The sequence below is a fragment of the Artemia franciscana genome, chromosome 13 (genome assembly GCF_032884065.1).
Source record: "Artemia franciscana chromosome 13, ASM3288406v1, whole genome shotgun sequence".
NCBI lineage: Eukaryota > Metazoa > Arthropoda > Branchiopoda > Anostraca > Artemiidae > Artemia > Artemia franciscana.
The window spans coordinates 32,274,604-32,293,967 of record NC_088875.1 but is presented as its reverse complement, the minus strand read 5'-3'; the positions used below and the strand labels follow the sequence as shown (position 1 = coordinate 32,293,967).

At 33.9% G+C, this 19,364-nt stretch overlaps 1 protein-coding gene across 5 annotated transcripts in view; it reads right to left on the bottom strand.

The window, feature by feature from the left end:
* The window catches only part of LOC136034807 (nucleoporin 88-like), a 45,684-nt gene extending 26,621 nt beyond the window's left edge, over nt 1-19,063 (bottom strand). For 3 of the 5 annotated variants that reach the window (XM_065716224.1, XM_065716227.1, XM_065716228.1), the window contains exons 1-5: nt 18,986-19,050; nt 9,933-10,157; nt 8,621-8,787; nt 5,486-5,611; nt 126-374 (exon numbers count right to left, since the gene is read on the bottom strand). In XM_065716224.1, coding sequence (XP_065572296.1) covers nt 126-374; nt 5,486-5,611; nt 8,621-8,787; nt 9,933-10,136 — 746 coding nt within the window. In that variant the 5' untranslated portion in view covers nt 10,137-10,157; nt 18,986-19,050. Of the gene's footprint in view, nt 1-125; nt 375-5,485; nt 5,612-8,620; nt 8,788-9,932; nt 10,158-11,970; nt 12,008-18,985 lie in introns of those variants that run through there. The other 2 variants (XM_065716226.1, XM_065716225.1) reach the window with 2 other exon arrangements.
* Nucleotides 19,064-19,364: the final 301 nt, after the last annotated feature.

Below are 19,364 nucleotides of genomic sequence, written 5' to 3'. Positions count from 1 at the left end.
ATCAATATGAAACATGCATTTATGTAGAAGGTTGTTACAGTTTAGTTACTCATTTATTCATTCGAAGATAGACATATTCCTTTTTTTATATATATAGCAGTGAAAATGAATACGAAAGCAATTACCCCATTTGACTGACGCTGCTTCTAAAGGTATACACTCTTCCATCACCAAACAACACATATACTGGAAAGGTCCAAGACGAGCCATCATCACTCAGAGCTTCTAAATTAGTGCCAGGACGTCCAAAGTCGAAAGCAATGGCTGTGTCCCCCAAAAACTTGGGGCTAGGAATTCCTCGTCTAACTTGACCAGCTTTACGTCCAACACCAATGCTCACTGGGGGTTTCTTTGGATTGAAAATATCGTAAGTTCTGAAATATATTCTTTCTTATTTCTTAGAACTGCCAAAAATATGCATTGTAAGGTAAATACATTTACTGCACATAAGCAATACAAAACTCTTCGAGTTGCACCTATTCCGAAGAAACGCATTACAAACAAGAATAAACCCGTCTCCTTTCGTACAATTTTTACTTACACCAAAAGCATGTGCTGAGCAAAGTAAAAAAGTTATCAAAATCTTAGACCCCCTTCAAAAAAAAGTCCTAGATGCAAAATTATCACCTCGAAAGAAATTCCATACCAAACTAACTCTTCCTAGTCGTCAACAAAAAAGACAAGTTTGTTACTTTCTTAGATACCGGCATATTTTCTAGTTGGGTAAAATAAAATAAAAAATATTTTTAGGATATCCATCCATTTATAACCAAAAAATATCCCAAAGGGCTCAATGGCCCGTTATTTGGGAAAAAACAACAAAACAAAACATAAATAACTATTAAATACATTCACACTTGAAATATATTTAGAGTCTACTCACCAATCCTCACCGGAGTACAACCGGTCTCCACACCACCTACTTAAAAAAAAAAAAAAATATACATCGAGGATCCAACACTCACACCTCCCAAATCTAAATAATTAAATTCAATTTAAATAATTAATTAAATAAATTAAATCTTGATAACTAAAAAATATAAATAACTGATCAATATTATAATTTAATTTATTTTTTTTAATTAAAAAATTCTTCAACCGTTTCTTGAAGGAGCCTATGGTACAGGACCGTCGAATCCCAACAGGAATGGAATTCCAGGCACGTCCGACAGCAACTATCAGACCAAAGTCCGAGCGCACTGCAGGGGTGGATGTTACTAGCACATCATCCTTGTTTCTAGTTTCATAAGGACTGACATTTCGAACAATTTCAAGAAGCCCGGAAAAACTTGATGGAAGCTCGCCACGGAAATACTGAAATGCAATGAAAGAGAGGTGTAATGTATGAACATCTTTAATCTTCAGAAGTTCAACAGAAATATGGGTGGTAGACTGAATGACTTTTGCTGCTTTCAGTTGGAGATTATGTAAGGGTGTAAGTACAGATGGAAATGTTGACATACACACTGACGAGCAGTAGCATAAATAAGGGTAAATAAGAGAGAAGTATAATAGACGAAGGATAGAGAAAGGAAAGACTCGCTTCAGCTTCCGAATAATTCCAAGGGCTCGAGAAACCTTTAATCTCATTGACTCAATATGCCGTTTGAAAGATAGATTTTCATCAAGAAGTATCCCAAGGAATCGAATAAACCGGTCAGCTGGGCGGGATATGGATCCCTTAGATGTTTTAAGCTCTGTCACTGTAGGGCAGCTTTTGCCTATACGGGAGAATATAAGAAGAAACGATTTTTTTTACATTCAAAGCTAACAAATTTGCATCAAACCAACGATATATGTTTTCTGTCATCATTTGTAGCTTGAGGATAAGAGATGATTCATCAGGTGCTGCAGCCCCCAGGGTGGTGTCGTCGGCGAATGCAAAGAGTTCTTCATGTTGACCAGGCGTATCCAAGGCTCCAACCACAGCATCTCATTTCTGGCACAAATGACAACAGAAATCAGATCGTGGGTTGCTAAATAGTCGATAGAGGTCGTTGACATATATGAAGAAAAGGGATGGCCCAAGAACTGAGCCTTGTGGCACTCCATATTCAACAGGAACATGCTCATCAGAAGCTTCAATTGCAATGGATCGGCCGGTTAGGAATGAAGAAAACCAGGACAGAGCTTCTCCACGAACGCCTTGATGCGACAACTTACCAAGAAGTATCTCGTGTGTGAGGCTGTCAAAAGATTTCTTCACATCAAGGAATATTGCAGCAGGGATAAGGCCGAAGTCTAAAGACTGTCGTACAAAATGAAGAAGCATATTACATGCGTGTTCTGTTGAGCACTTCTCCCGAAAACCAAATTGGTGCCGATGAAAAAACTTCTTCGCGTCTAGGAAACTCAGCAAACGCTTTAGCATAGTCTTTTCAAATATTTTAGAAAAAACAGACAGAAGAGATATAGGCCTATAGTTCCCTGGGTCCTCCCGGTCACCTCCTTTAAATAGTGCTATCACTCGTGCCAACTTGAGACGCTGAGGGAATATTCCGAGCTTGAATGACTCGTTAACCAAGTGGCACAGTGTTGTAATAATTGAGGGAAGAATTTGTTTAATTAATTTGGCAGGAATTTGGTCGAATCCAGATGAAGAATTTTTCAATGACGAAATTATTATTATCAGTTCTTGCTCCGTAACTGACTCAAGAACCATCGACTTTGCACAGGAAGGACCGAGGAACTGCTTCCAAGATCTAGAACTTGAAGAAGGAACCACACCTAACGCCGTTGTTTTCCCAACCTCAGCCAAAAATTTAGTCATCTGATGTCGCACTTGGTCTTCATCCAAGAAAAGCTGATTCTGAACATTAAGTGATTTAGGGAGCTTTCTAGGTCTTGCCGATGGTTGCGTAACTTCCTTAATTACATCCCAAGTTTCCTTAATATTTTTGCCGCAATCTGCAAACCTTCGGGAAAAATATGTAATTTTAGCTTTTCGAATCAGAGTTTTAAGCATCTTCCGGGATAGTTTAAAAGCATCTAATTTAGCATCACTTGGTCTGTTTATACTCTAATGTGTATATTTAATGTATATGTCTATAATTAAAATGTGTTTTTATTTTACTAACTAATCCATAACAACTTTCTGGGGGGGGGGGGGTTGAGACGCGTAAAATAACCACGAACAATAGAGTAGATAGCTCTTCTTTAGCCTTCCTGGCCGTCTAAATAAAAATTATGGGTTTTAGCCCATAGCCCTACTTTGGATTTCCAATAAGAATACTGGTACGGGTCCCCCTCCTTTTCTTTTCGTTAGAATTTATGCTACAAACAAAACTTTGTAGCTTAAACCTCCATAGAATTAAAAAAAAAATCTCTGAAACAACTGAATCCAAAATAGCAAATTCTATACACTTAAAGGTCAACACAATAAATATAAATATATGTTGGTCAATAAAATCACGTGTTAAGAACAAAATTGCGACATTTTTCGGTTGTCAGAGTAAATTTTTCTTGTAGTGGAAGTTTACTGGCACTCTTTTTAGTTGGTAAGGTAAATTTTTAATTTACAGGATGTCTCAGTAGGGAGGAAAAATACAAGGTGAGAGTTAGATTGAAGTCATTTTAGCCCAATGTCCGTGGTCCTCTAATCGGTACAATCAATAAATTGGTTTTAAGGAAAATAATTGACATGAAGACACATCTTTACGGATCTATACTTCCTTTGTCCACCCGCATCTTGAATATGAGGTTCCAGTTTGGCATCCTGGCATCTACCGTGATGTATTAAAAAAAATTGAATCCATTCAAAAAAGAGCCCTGAGCATAGTTTTTAAAGAAGCTAAGATACCATACTCGCTGCTTCTAAAAAAGGCCAAGCTGGAAACTCTTGAGCACAGGAAAGGAACGTTGTGCCTCCGTTTTGCAAAAAAAAAAAAAAAATGCAAAAATAAACCTTCGCACGGAAAACATTTTCCCCAAAAGACACTCCCCCTGCAGACACCACCTGCCACGCACTATTTCTGAACCCATTCCTATATTGTCCCCCATCCGTTGTTTAACTTCCAGGTATGAAAAAACCTTTATCCCATTCACTACTGATAAAATAAACCGCTAGTTTTCCTTTTTTCTTTGATACTGATGGTACCCAAGTTTTATGTTCGTTTGATTCTTTTGTTCCCTCCCCTTTGTTTATATATTCTCTTTTAAACCTTTTCAACACTAATTTTATCTCAATCTTTTTTAGTTTTGTTTTAGTTTTTACCTTTTATATTTTCTGATATTTTGCTGCTTAGTTTTTTTTTTTACAATTGAAGGGCTTTGCCTTTCTGATTTTTTGTTTTTAACATTGTTTAGCCAGTTTTTTATCTGTTGCGCTATTCTTACGATATTTTTTTTTACGGTTTTATGACTCCTAAATGCGAATTCGGTCCTTCGGGTTTTGCAATAGTCATTTTTTGAAATTAAATATCTTATCTTACCTCCTGGAAACAAAAAGAATTCAAGTTTACCAAAACATGAACATAAGGAAATATTCTCATCTAAACCCTGATAAAAACAAAAACTCCTGGTAGTACTCACCAGGCCATCTACTCACAAACTACTTGAGGCCATACAATACTTTAAACGATCCCCCTACCTCATCTATACCAGTTTGTGTCTAAACTATCGAGAATTGATTGGGAGGTCTTACCATAACCTTATAGCTTGGATAATAGATCCAATTAAACAAAACAAAATTAAAAGCCAAAAACTCCAAAAATCAGCTGAAAGGAAATATGATTTGAACAAATTGGCAGCTTTGGGAGTTCCCTGTAGTCCCATCCACTTTGAAAATTTGTCAAAAATACAGTCAAATTACAGGTTATCAATAGCTCTCAATGATGACTAGTCTCCAGAGAAAATTCCCTAATAACCCTTTGTCTTTGAGACGGTCTGCCGATAAAACAGGAAAGCTGACACTCAGAAAATGATTTTAAGGTACTTCATGACCTTAATATTCGACATTAAGAACTAGACAACTATACATATTTAGATCACTTTTTAAACAAGTATAGAGACCCCAGTATTTGGATTTGAAACTAAATTTCTCGGAATATTCTGGTATATTGTTCAAAAAGGCGTTGTGAGATTATGTTACTCAAAAAAGAAGGCTTCAATATCTAATTTATCAATTAATCTAATAAAAACAAATTAATCTAATTATCTGATTTATCAAAATATTAGTAATAATCCAATTACCTAAATTATCTTATTAGCTATCAGTAGTTGAATATTTATTTTAATTCTCCCTTGCTTAACAGCATAGACGTCAAAACAAAAGAAGACAATACTCACAACCTCTAATAGTGTTTTTGACTGGATAGATTTCTACAGAAAACAGGGCTGTATAGCAAAGATAGTATAAAAGAAAAAGAAAGTAGAGATATATAAATCAAAGTAGTAATAAAGTAAACAACAGTATGCTTCAATTGATATTATACGTTTTAAACAATAAGCAATTACAAAATAACTAAAATACAGAAACAACTACTACCTGAAACAGCTGTCTGACGTTAGAACAGATAAATGACTATTCGTTGGTGATCCTGGGTGCCATTTAACTTCCATTACTTCTAACGAAGGGTCACGAAGAAAATAAGTCTCTCCAATAAATGAAGACCTATAAATATATGCTGAAAAGTTTCTTTGTGTTGATCGCACATAAATTGCTTCCTACAATAAGCATTACATTTGAGTTTTTATATTCGAGTTATTCTAACTCATGATACTGGCCATTTACAGCCCTTTGCGAGATTTCTGATTGGCAGAGAACCAACAAAATCAGCTTTTCGCTGGTTGAATCACGACTAAAAATGGTTCGAATCTCAAAATTGAAAACTCAGGACAGAAAGGAAGTACACCCAAAATACAACTTGAGGTACCCTAAGTCACAAATCCAGCCATTCGCAGCCACTCTCTGGAAAAGATTTCTACAAGATTTCTAACTGGCAAATAATCAGTAACACAGGCTTTTCGCTGGTAGAATCACGACAAAAACTAACTTAAATATAGAAATTGACATCCCCGGCAGAAAGAAAACATACCAGAAATCGGATTTAGAGGGAAAACAATTTAAGATCACAAACACTTTACAGAATTTTTATTTATTTATAGTTTTGAGTCAACTATTAAAACTGGTTTCGTCCACAGTGTGAATTTCGGACTTCAGAAAACGTCCCTGTTCTTCGTTAGGGGGTCCATGTAGTCTCAATCAACTGAAGGAACAAATCTGCGGGGTTGATTTCATAAGTTTAAAGTAGGCACTGACCATTACTGAATACAAAGTACGGATAGCAAAAGCTAATTAGCCCGCTAATACGAAATGTAAAACGTATATGTAAGTATACAAGAGAAAAAAAAATAACGAAATTGAACAAAAAGAGCACTAAGACTTATAACATGGGGAAAATTTTTATTTTTAAATAATCACATGTTGTTATTTTGAAAAGTAAACCATGGTATATGCAAATATGGAGCTTTAAGAGAAAAATAAAACAGTATTGACAGTACGTACAGAATCTAAAAAAAAAAAAAAAAAAAAAAAAAAAAAAAAAAAAAAAAAAAAAAAAAACAGGGAAGAATCTTGCTTCATAATGCATAGAGTCGTTCATACAGCTAATAAAGTTTATCTTATACAAGTCAGACGTTGCCTAAATTTTCCCTAAAATCAATACGACCGAGTAATAGCAAAAGAGGACGAAGGTAACTTTTAAACAGGAAAAATATCCAATTTTGACACAAAATAACTTTGATTTTTTACATCAAAGATATGTCAACTGAACACACATGAGCATCTGAAAGAAGATAAAACTGGCCTTCTACTGGCTGAGTAAATTGAGGTACTACAGCGTCCTGTGGTTAGTATTGTCAAAAAGTGTTGCGGGAGAAACATTTTGATTCTGTTTCTTCGCTATCCACTAAATACTGTAGTTTTCAACACCTGGAAACTCTTAGAAAGAGAAGTCCCTGAAGAGTTAAAAAAGGAAAAAAATGACAGCACGTTTCTTAAGGACAATCTCTCTTTATTTCCCGACATCAAATCTATGTTGGTACATTTTTAGATGCGCATTGCGTTTTAATTTACCCCCAAACATAAAACCTAACCTTATCTATGTTGTTATTTCTTAATTTGTCTATTGTCATTTCGTTATTTCTTAGTAGAGCATATAAAAGCTGAGACTGTGTTACTTTGCCTTAAAACATAACTTCTATTATTGGTATTTGATAACTTTTACGTTAAGAGCAATTTGGTTTGCGTCTATTACCGAGATTGTCAGTAAAAACACTTTACTAAAAGTTACAATTGATTAAAAAGCCTTATTTCAGGAATGATGTCTTCTTTATTCTTACATTCGATGAAAAGGTAGTGCAGTCATCTTTGATGTCTGAAATACTGAACTATATACAAGCAGTTGTTAACCAGCATTGAATGATCCAAACACCCAAAGTTTATCTTTTCAGCTAATTTTTTTTTCTTCTTCGAAACTTAAAAGATGTTGAGGTTTCAAATTAAGTTCTACTCGTCCAGTGTTTGGTATTATTTTAGCATTTCTTACGTTATTTGATATTGTCTCTATTTTTGTCTAATAGTGTCTCTTTTAATGCGTTGTCTCTATTTTTAGCATTTCTCGTCTAATTTTGAGCCTCATACAATATTTATTTTTATCTTTTCTGGACAGAAGGTGTGAAAATACTAGCCACAGGGATCTAAATTGTTTTAGACGAATTGTTTTAAGGGTCAAAATTCACAATAGGCAGGGCAGTTAGAAAATGCACGCGGAAGAAATTGAGTTGCATTGTTGCAGCCAGGTAATGCAAATAAGTGTTACATAAACTCCAAAATACTCACAAGACTTTTTTTGTAGAGTAAATATAAAGCGATATTCGCTTTCTAATCAATTTGATTCCATTATTAGTTGTTGACAGATGCAACAAATCCAACAAGATAGGAAAAATCTTAGACTTAGAGCCTCAAATACAGCAAAACAAGTTCTGTAAGTAGTTCGCTGTTCTGCACCAAAATACAACTACAGCTATGTGAATCGTGGCTGACTGGACTTTTTATACAACTTACACCTGCATTCTTAAGGTCAACAGATTTTCCGAGCATAATCTTAGTACTAATAATATCAGGCCTAAAGTCTCAATGAAAAGAAAATACTGTCTAGTTCTGAAAAAGTAAATATGCTACCGTGACTGTCCGAAATTCGTGAATGTCAACATTCAACGGTGAATGTCCAAAATAGTTTTTTTTTTTCTCCATGGATTTAGTCAGCATTGCCAGTGAACTTTTTCAATTCAATGCAAGGTTTGATGATGACAGGTTAGGTCAGATTAGGTTTGGTTAGGTTAGCTTAGGTTTTTAACTCATTTCTGACATTTATAACCAAATTTAACCTAACCTAAACTACCACAATCTAGCCTAACCTTAACTTTTACCATCATAGCTTAAATAAAACTGAAAAAGCTAACTCGCAAAGCTAATTGAATCCAGGTAGAGAAAAAGAAATTTCGGACATTCACCGATGAATGTCAACATTAGCCAGATTTCGGACATTCACGCAAACAAATACCTTCAACAATATTAGAATATACCCAAATAGTGAGAAATATGTTGTTTTTCGCTTACTTTGCACCAATAGAAGAGGCATGTGGTCTTGATCTCAATGAAAACTGTGCATCCGGCATCTCTATTGCTATAACTCCATCTTTTCCATAAACAACGGCTGCTGAACAATCAGCATTCAACTCAAAAGAAGTTACATCAAAGTTAGGTGGACACGTAAGCACAATAGTCTAAAAATGAATATTACAAGTTATAACAAAGGAGTTCATATAATAGATAGATACCACAAACAGAATTTCGTTCCACGAAGAGATACCATAACAAAAATGCAACATGTCATGGGCTCTAGAATATTATGCTTATTCAAGAAAACATGACCACACAAAGACATATCATTCGAAGTTACATAAACATAAAATGAAGGAATAGAAAAAGTCATCATAAACAAATACATTAAATATAGAATCTTATCTTGGGGGTTTGGGTCCGATTCCTGCTGCCAAAAGGCAGACGAAAGACTTTTATAGTCCAGAAACATTGTTAATCAATAGAATAGGCACACCTTAGCAGCTCAAATTTGTAACATACTAACCACACAAAAAATTTAAGGAAACACAATCAAAAGTTAGAAGCTTAGAAAAATAGGACTTAAATAAACTTATTCAAATACTGACCAACGCTTTGGTAAGTGCAGACTCAAGTCTACTGATTCCCTGGTTTCAGCCGGGAGTGCAATGCGTGATTTGGCGTAAACCATCCTTCTCTCTCCGTATTTCACCTCTACATTGCTCCGAGTATCAAATTAAGAGCCGGATAGACTCTGACCGAGCTTACAGAGTCACACCGCTGCCCCCCCCGCCGTCCAAGCCAAACAATCAGCGACACCAAGGGTTGAAGCCCTGCCCTTACGGAAGCAGTATTTCAAATCTGCTTTTACATTGCTTTGCTACGCAATACATTGCTTTTTTCAATTTTTCAATGGGAATAGGCCTACCAAAAAAGGCATTTTTAAATAACAATACCACATAAAATTTATTTTTTTAAATATAGGAGAAGGCAAAAATTCAGTGAGAGGAGGGAGACACAGTTGACCCATTCGATGCCAGTTGCAGATCTTAAAAATGAAAAATAACTCTAGATCTCGGAGACAGGACACATTTTCCAGATGTTTGCAGGTACGTATATAGGCAATTATCTATGTGCAGACATATCTGCAGCACAAACATATATAGACAGACCAACATACAAAACTGTCACACATTCCCAAATGCACGAGTCTAAGAAACCAAAGAAGGCATGTGTCTAATACCAGTTATGTATGTTGTGTTGAACTTTCAAGTATAAATATACTTGAAAATATAAAGTAGCTACTAACCTGAATATTTTCACTGCTTTGATCAATCACTTGGCAAAGAATATTTTCATTGCTGTGATCCCAGACAAAACATTTTGAGGTCGAAAAGCCTAAAATCTGAAATGGGTGTAGCTTCTGATTACCACCTGCATATGTATCTTTGCATTCTTCAAGCTCAGAAAAAATCCTTAGCTTTTCCAATTTATGTTGAGCTTCCAACATCATCAGAACACTAGATCATTTAGCCTGAAATATATTAATAACTATAAATATATATATATATATATATATATATATATATATATATATATATATATATATATATATATATAAGGAAATAGAGAATTTGCAATAGCCAGTAAAATTTAGAACAACAAGAGTTTATCTCATTAGAAAGTTTATCTCAACTTGAGAGTTTATCTCCACAAGCATTTATCTCATTAGAAAGTAATTTGTGTAGGTGTAAAAATTTATTGTAAAGCCAACACACACTCCCACTTCCTTTAAATTTTCACTTTTGTGAAATATTTTGAGCACATTTAAGGACGTCCAACTTTTCGTTTGGAGCTGGCCGAGAAGTTTTCCGAAAGAAATTTCCAAAAGAGGTTGAATCAAAACTGTACAGACACCTAGAGGCAGCTATTCGCTTGGAACAATCTACCGACAGTTAATACAGCTGTGGAAACCCTAATGTCCAAGTCTTATATATATATATATATATATATATATATATATATATATATATATATATATATATATATAAATATATGTATATATATAATGGAAATGGAGAAATTACAATAGCCAGTAAAATTTAAAACAACAAGAGTATTTCAAAAACAAAAATAGCCCAATTATACGTCGCATTTATCTCATTACAAAGGAATTTGAGAAGGTGTAAAAATTTATTGTAAAACCAACACAGCTACACATGCTAACTTGCATTTCGCTCTATTCAGAGCTTCACACTATAGTATATAGTGTGAATTCCCATTTCTTTTAAATTTCCACTTTTATGAAACATTTTGCACCCATTTAAGGACGTCCAATTTTTTTTATTGGAGCTGGCAGAAAAGTTTTGAGAAAAAATTCCCAAGAAAGGTTGAATCAAAACCGTACAGACGCCAACAGGCAGCTATTCGCTTGGACCAATCTACTGGCAGCTAATACAGCTGTGGAAACCCTAATGTCCCAGTCTTTTCAAAACTCAACTCTTTACTATCTCCCTTGAAGCCCTCTCTGCATTTCAGATTTTTTCATGGTCTCATGAGGAAGTTGTTTTCTTTGTTTGGCCCAATCTCTATAGCTAAAAAATATAACTTTTGGTCATCTATCATACTCCATCCATAAAACATGACCTAGCTTTTTCAAATTTTCTTTCAGTAAATCCCTTGTTACTTATTCCGACTTCGCAAAAAAAAGGACTTTGACAAATATTCCACCACAGGATAAAAAAGATAGTGAAAATACTAAGCCGAAGTTAACCCAAACCAGTTCTACCATAAAGTGGCTTTAACTCACATCCTAAAAATTCAAAAGAATCCCTTAGCCACCATACCACAATAACTAAGGAGGTGGCGAACTTTGTTAAAACTAATGGGGTCATTATTAAAGAGTGACTTGAACTTCAATCTCACTTCTCTAGAGGAAAGAACAATAGCCATTGCACTATAGTAACTTGCAGAGACCCAGTTATTTGATGTTTTAAATATTACGAATTAAATGACAATCTATAAATTTTGATTGGATATCTTAGCATCCTCATCACTTATGAGATTTAAAAATGGCACTAGAACTTCCAATTAAACATGTCCCATCCAAAGTTTTTATGGCCACCCCCTCCATATAAAGTGACTCTGAATGAATGAATAAGTTTCATTGTCCTTTTTTAAAGATACAAAATAACAATCGGAGTAATTGAAAAAAAAAGAAGAAAAAATACTTAAGATAAACACTAACAAAGAAAAATCTCAGAGAGCATTTCCTTAGCCGAACTATGTTGAAACTTCTAAATTATGTTTTAAACTGTGAGATACAAAACAGGAATACAGTACTTTACCTTTACAAAGGAAGTATTTTCCAACTTACAGTCATTTTTATCCGATAGCAGAGGCTAAAAAGGAGAAAGAGCAAGAATATGAAACAACAAGGGGAGAAACCAATTTGGCACAAATATGATGGTTACAAGAAATCTTCAAAGATATAAGCCTCTTATAATAATAATAATAATAATTTATCCCAGAAAATGAAAATTCCAGTATTCCAGAAAATTCTGTATATGCCTTACAAAAATTTGCTTGAAAAAATCATTGTATAATAAAAAACGTGTTGATTTCATATCTTAACCAATAGGGAGACGAACGTACACTAAACTTGAAGCTAATTTAACTGTCTGATTACCAAGATCTCTACTGGGAACAGGGGTATTACTCTTAAGATTTAAAACAATAACCTCAGCCTTATTTTCAGGCTTTATGAAAAAAATACAAAAAAAAATTGAAGTTTAGTTGCCCTTTACTGTAGCTGTAGACAATCCCAGAGCACTGCCTGTGATTTGTATAAATGATCTTCTTTGATGACTGCAGGAGAAACACATTCTTGCCAGTATATTTGCAGATGACACAGCTGTGCCCATTCAAGCAAGAGATCCATCTATATCGATTCAAAATCCGATTTTAACAAACAAGTTTAGTTATCCAGTGGTTTTTTTTTTTACAATGGTTTAGTACCAGCTTTTGGGAAAACTGGGTTAATGATATTTGTTTGTTCAAAATGTGAAATTCAGAAAATCAATGCATAGAGCTCCACATTTTTTAACCACAGGGTGGATTCATGGGACCTTTTCTTGATCAATTTCTACTGTTTTAAATTTATATTGACCATTTATATGTAAAACTCACATAAAATACCTGTTCTAAGCATCTTATAAAACACATTTTTCACTTTTCAGCTTTAAGAGTGATTTATCACTCTCTAATTGCATCTTGTTAAATTTACTGTACAATCATATATCTAATTCCATCATATTCGATGCATATAAAATCACTTCAGATACTTCAAAATGAAGCATTGAGAATACGTTGAAAATTCTTGCATGAGTCATTAAAATTTAAAAGTTCATTGTAGAAAGAAACATTTTTTCTTGAAGACTTTAGAATTGAAACTAATAGGAGATACAAATACCATAATAAGTCATTTTAATATACAAAAAGCCAGATAACTATTTCTAAAAGACGTCGCTGTTGTTCCAGCCTCCTTCAGTTCTTATGCATTCCAGAGTTTATTGACTACCTCTTTTTTTTATTTGAAAAGAACTAGATTCTTTTCCAATTGTTTACAAAATACTGTTAATCCCAAATATAAATGGCTGGAAAGAAACAAGTCATTCAGGCATAATCAGTATAATTTGAAAAAGAAAATATTAAATATTATTTTATGAGATTTGATAATGGTGCATTAGCCCCTTATGTAGTCTCTTACACTCTCTGAAGGATCATTTGACAAGTTTCAGGTGATGACCTCTAGTTCTTGAGTTGGGACCAACAGTAGGGAATAATTTTGGAAGAGTATTAGCCCTCATTAACTTACAGGCTAAAATTTCACCCCCTCCTTTTCTATTGTAAGCAAGAGTAGGGAGATTCCACTTAGATAGTATTAATGGGTAGGAAAGCTCCTGCATGCCCGATATGACGGTTGGGATATCTCTGTACATCTTCAAGAACTTTTATGTCTTTTTTAATATATGGGGAGGCAAGAGACATTCCAACTTTAAGCTTAGGATGCAAAAGTCCCTTATATAGAAGACCGAAGACTTTGGGGGAACGAGTGAAAAAAAAAACAGGCTTAATCAGTCCCATATTGAACTAGCAACAGCAGCAGACCACTTAGTATGTGTGCTGCATTTTAGTTCATTATCAATAGTGACATTAAGATCTTGCTCATTATTTACAGAGGAGAGTGGGTGGCCTAAGAAAAAATAAGAGCAACAAGTGAACAGCTGGACAACTTGAACAGCAACTTGAAATATATTAATAGGAGAAGCCTTTATCTAGGACAAGGTGTGCAAAAACTTCCTCAGCTGCCAGTAGCTGAGTTCAAAAAGCTGGTGATACTTTAGCAGAAAATTTGTGTTATGACAGCTTTACTTTGAGCAAAAAGCATTTTTATACATAAAACTTTACAGAAAAGTAACAAATATAACTTAGCATAGTTTGCAGTTATAAATATAAATATTTTTCTAAATCAGAATTGACAATGTAATATAATTCAGTGGCAAGCTGTATACTAGCCATAAATATCATACTCCATAAGTTTATATGTACCACTTTATCAAATGACCATATCATATTTACTTTGATACTGCTAGTGGAGTATAGTATTTGAAGTTGGAAGCATGCTGTATATGGCTTACAGTTGTTACTTTATGGATAGAGTTGTACATTCTAATGCTATTGGTATTATAAAAATAATGCATACCCAACTGTATGGTTGATACCCATTGATCATTCTAATACAACTATAAAACACACCATTTGAGAGTCTGGGAGAACAATATTGATAGGCAGCCTGGAAGCAGTGTTGTGCCAAGTACTTCTTTTTTTTACTTAAGTACATGTACCAAGTACTCAAAGAAATTTTTACTTAAGTACAAGTATTAAGTACTTCTCTAAACATCTACTTAAGTAATAAGTAGTTTTGAAAAAGTACTTCAGTACTTAAGTACTCAAGCATCTCGATTTTACTTCAGTATTTAAGTACTCAAGTACTAATGTTTTACTTACAGTAAATATCACGCAAAACACTTCTTTAATATGCGTTTCCTTTCCAAGTAGACAAGATAAGCAAGGTTCCGCCGAGAAATCAACCGCTTTTCAGAAAAACCGATAGTTTTCATGAAAAAAATCAATTGGTTTCATGAAAATCGAATTTTACTTCAGTTAAGATATAAAAAGAAAATAATTTACCAAGAACATTCATTACAGCTTCATCATAACTTAACTTAATTTCTTAGTTGCTCCCTTCAACAGCAGAAGCTTTTCAAACATACCATCTCCGAGCATGTTTCTTTTTGGAGTAAAAATTCCTACACCTACCAAAAAAAAGTTGTTCTCCAGATGCAGATGAAGGAATGATACAGTTGCACTTCCTGAAAACTTTCATTACCCTTGGGTACACTTTGAGCACAGATAGTTTCTTTCGCCTCTCATTCAAATATGATAAAACCTCCACCTTCACAGAATTGGTTTCACGGCCACAGTTGCCAGAACCATCACGAGTTGTTTCTTCATCACTAAGATCAAAGTATTCATCTCCAGACACTAAGGTTTCCAACTGTTTGGTTAACCAAACTCTTGGAAAACTATAGGTTCTATCACTATCTTAGCTCTTTGACTATCTACCTTGGTTCTACTGCCCTAGCAATGTCACATGGATGGATAATGGATAGACACATATATTAAGAAATGAACTAACGACATTTTTATATAATCCTAATCTGGGGGGATTAATGTCAGGTTTGCTTCTCACTCAATCCGACTATCTGTCTTGGCTTTTTCTACAATTAGCCATGACTTGATGCCCACAACTATTCCATTGTAATTCAAAATCAATGAGAATGAGAAGAATGGGAGGCAAACAAGTGTCTAAAGTCAAAATGGGGCCATTTGCAATGAGTGTCAGGCAAGGCAATTGATTCAATTTATAAATTTAGGTATTTGCAATATTAAAAAAGTTAATTTAATGTTAGCTGAACAGCAAGTTGACATAAATTTGCTAGGGGAATAAGCATCCATATCCCACAAGGGTCTCCTATCTGCCTTGAAATCTATGCAAGTGAACCCAATTATAAGCTAAGACAATTGGACTTACAAAAACTGATCTGTCTTGGGTTTGACTGTCTAGGTTTTTTCACAAGCTCAGGTAGTTTTACAAACAAAAATGCCCAGATAGTCAATAAAATGGTATTACCCCTGAATAGGCAGCCAAGGAAAGAAAAAAAGCAAAAATTTTCATTGATTAAAATTTAAAATTTGCAACCGGAACCCCTGACAATAATCAACAGACCTTATATGAGGGGATCACTATAGATACTGCACCATCCTTAAGAATTTTCCCTCTATCACAAAAAACCTTTCATTCAATATACATGGTAGTTCTGTCACGATAGCATCCTTTTTCGGAATTTTGCACTGGGCTGGGAGCCACTGTTCCCAAAGACTAAAATCTATTCATCTTCTAACATATAGGCAGCTCCATTCGTTGCATCAGCCTTGCGTTATACCGGTATAATTGTTCTGTGCCATGAAGAAAGTACTTGAGTACTTAAGTACCCTTAAGTACTTCAATTTTTACTTAAGTATAAGTATTAAGTACTTTAGAAAATTCTTTAGTTAAGTAGAGTACACGTACTCAAATTTTTTACTTAAGTAATTACTTAAGTACTTTTACTTAAGTATTTCCCTACACTGCCTAGAAGTCACACACATTATGAAGCTGTGATATTGGTTTTACCCTAATCTAATCCTCAAAATAAAGAGAGAATTGCTCCTACATTTCAGTGTGGCTGTTTAAGGCTACTAATCTTCCAAGTTCCAACTTTCCCATGTAAACCTTGATAGTTACCAGCCCTTTTAAGATCTTTCAACAGATGTACACAGCTTTGAGGGAGTTTGTGTGAGATTTAGACAAATATTCAGTTTCAGTTGAATAGAACTGAAGTAAGTAAAACTTGTTCACAAGAACAAAGGATAACAATAACTTAAAAGTAAATTTTCACATTAAAACTCAATGAGCCTTTACTTTGAACAAGTTTTAAAAAGCAGCAGCATGGGAAGAAATTATCTCTTCTTGCATAAGAGATAATTCAGAAGAGATAAATCCCCTGGTATAAAAGAATATATAAGGGAAAAAAGATCTTTTTTCTTTTGTAGTTGCTCTTTTTTAGAGTTTTGGTTCCTACTGGGTCAGGTTACTTACAGTCAATTACCACAAGCTTCATTTCATCAATCTTCAACCACAGACACCAGGTAGCAGAGTAAGAAATAAAGACAAACTGTTTGTAAATAGCTTAAAAATAATGTAAAACTTTACAAGAAAACAATCTGAAAACAATAACTGAATTTCTACTTTTGAATGACAAATCCAATGTTAACATAATTTTTTTTTAATTCTATTGTTTTTATCTCAGGATTGGCCTTCATACAGGGTTAATAATTGTTTAAGTATTAGAAGTTGTGGAGGTAGGCCAAGGTATTTAAAAGATTTTCCAATGCTGTATTTGAGCAGAATATCTATTCTGTAATAGATTGTCTCTTAATACAGACAGATAGAATTGGTTTGTTCTTGAATTTTAGACAATATAAACTTGAATGTTGACAGTATTATACATTAGTAACCTTTAATCTATCACACATTCAATTATTATTTATTTAAGAAGAATATACTATGCCCAAAACCTAGAGTAAATAAAAATAAAACTCAGACTAAATTGCAGAAAATAAGATAAAAAGGTATCCTTCCAAGAATTCCATCTAATTTCTGAGTAAAACAATGGTTACATCTTGAAAGAGCATAAAAAAGGTCTTGAATGGTAAGTTTATCTAATTCAAAGCTTGATAATAAAAATATCTCCAAATTTATCACAAAATCTCCTCTCCCTCTCTTCATGGGTACCATGCAATACCTTTTTCATTTAAGAATAATTTTTCAACATAACTCTTATATTTTCAGATCTATGAAAATTAAGCAGAATAGCAAAAGAAAACAAAATTTAAACTCACAGAATCTTTGATGAAATAGTATAGTCTTATATAAACATAATATCTTTACTAGCATAGGAAGAAATGTTAGTTATTCAATGATCTATGCCTGGCTTTTGATGCTTAGTAAATAATTGAGACAAAAAATTTGGAAAATAGTGACAAAATTATGCCAAATTAAGTGAAAATTATAGTTACTAGGAGTAGATTGTCCCTGGTGATAGATCACTAGGGGGTAGTAGCCCTGAACAAAAGGGGATTTTTGGAGAACCATTTTTTTTGAGAATATAGATTTCTGGGGAAATCCCTAAAAATTTGGGGATAGTGGAAGCACTAGTATTTTCATACAAAATCTGCCATCAAATCTTACTATGCTACTATGCTACCCCAGTTTTGCCCAATAAGCACAACTTGTGTTTTTAAAGCTTCTTTGAAGCCAAAATTACTTTTATATGTAAGAATGGTGCTTTTAGACAAAATTCACCCTGAAATTTGAAAACTGTCAAGTAGCATTGCTACTTTTGAAACTACCCCAGTTTTTGCATGGCAGTCTTGGACCATCAGGGGGTTGCATTGTCAGAAAAGTGACCAGGATATTTGAAAATAGCATAAAATGAAGTACTTAAAATAGTCTTCCCTTTATATTGTTAAGCATATTTTCTTAAAAGCAAACAACCAGGAAATAGCTACCAAATCATTTGCAGTAGTAGTCTAGATAATGTCCATTGATTAGTCTTACTTGGAAAGAATATTAAATTAGCTAATATATTAATAAAAATATCAAAATTTACTAGAAAATTTTCTGAAAAAATAGATGTCCTTTAAGTTTAGTGATTGGTTTCTATAGAAGGAAACATTATGAAATTTTGAAAATTAGCATAGCCTACTTTTGAAATACTTACTTATACCATTTCCAAAGAGCACCACTTTATTTATCACTATCTGTGATTTAGACATGCTGTATCTTCAAGATCTTATATCTAACAATGGAAAGCGTTTTCCAACATTAGGTTTTATATATGTGTATAAGATATGGCTTTACTGTTGTAGGCTATATTTGAAATTCTGAGTGTTGTATATCTAGTTAAATATTCAGGCTAATTCCATTAATCTAAAGGTGAAACAATCAAATTTCTAGGTGGTATGATAGGGATTTTACAATGACTTAGTCTAACTGTTGAAGTGATTATCAGCTGTCTAACTACTAGGTATATTATCATTCCTAGACTGAATTAAGATTCAAACCCTAGGGCTCACGAAATATTTTAGCATAAGGTAATTTGCGAAAGTCAATTTGAAAGAAATCAGAGTCAGAACCTCCATAGAGTTTTCAGATAAGTTATTAAGCCCTGCTTATGACTTATAAAAAAGCATACCCAAAGATATTTAAAGTTTCTTATTAAAATGCCATCTAGAATCAGGATATTCAGACATTAACACACAATGGCATTTTAATTTGAGTTTAAACGGCGTCTACATACAGCGTTTTCTGGAAAACTTGGACGGAAAACTGGGTAATCTGGATCACAGTTAAAAATCAGATCATACAGACGTCCAACTGATTTAATATTATGGTACCGATCAATTTGGTGTTTTTGCTCGTCAATCCTCAGTTTCTCAGAATTCTAGCAAGCACTGGAGTCATCATACAGAACGCAAAGTAAGTGGTTCACAAACTTTATTTACCAGAGCTCCT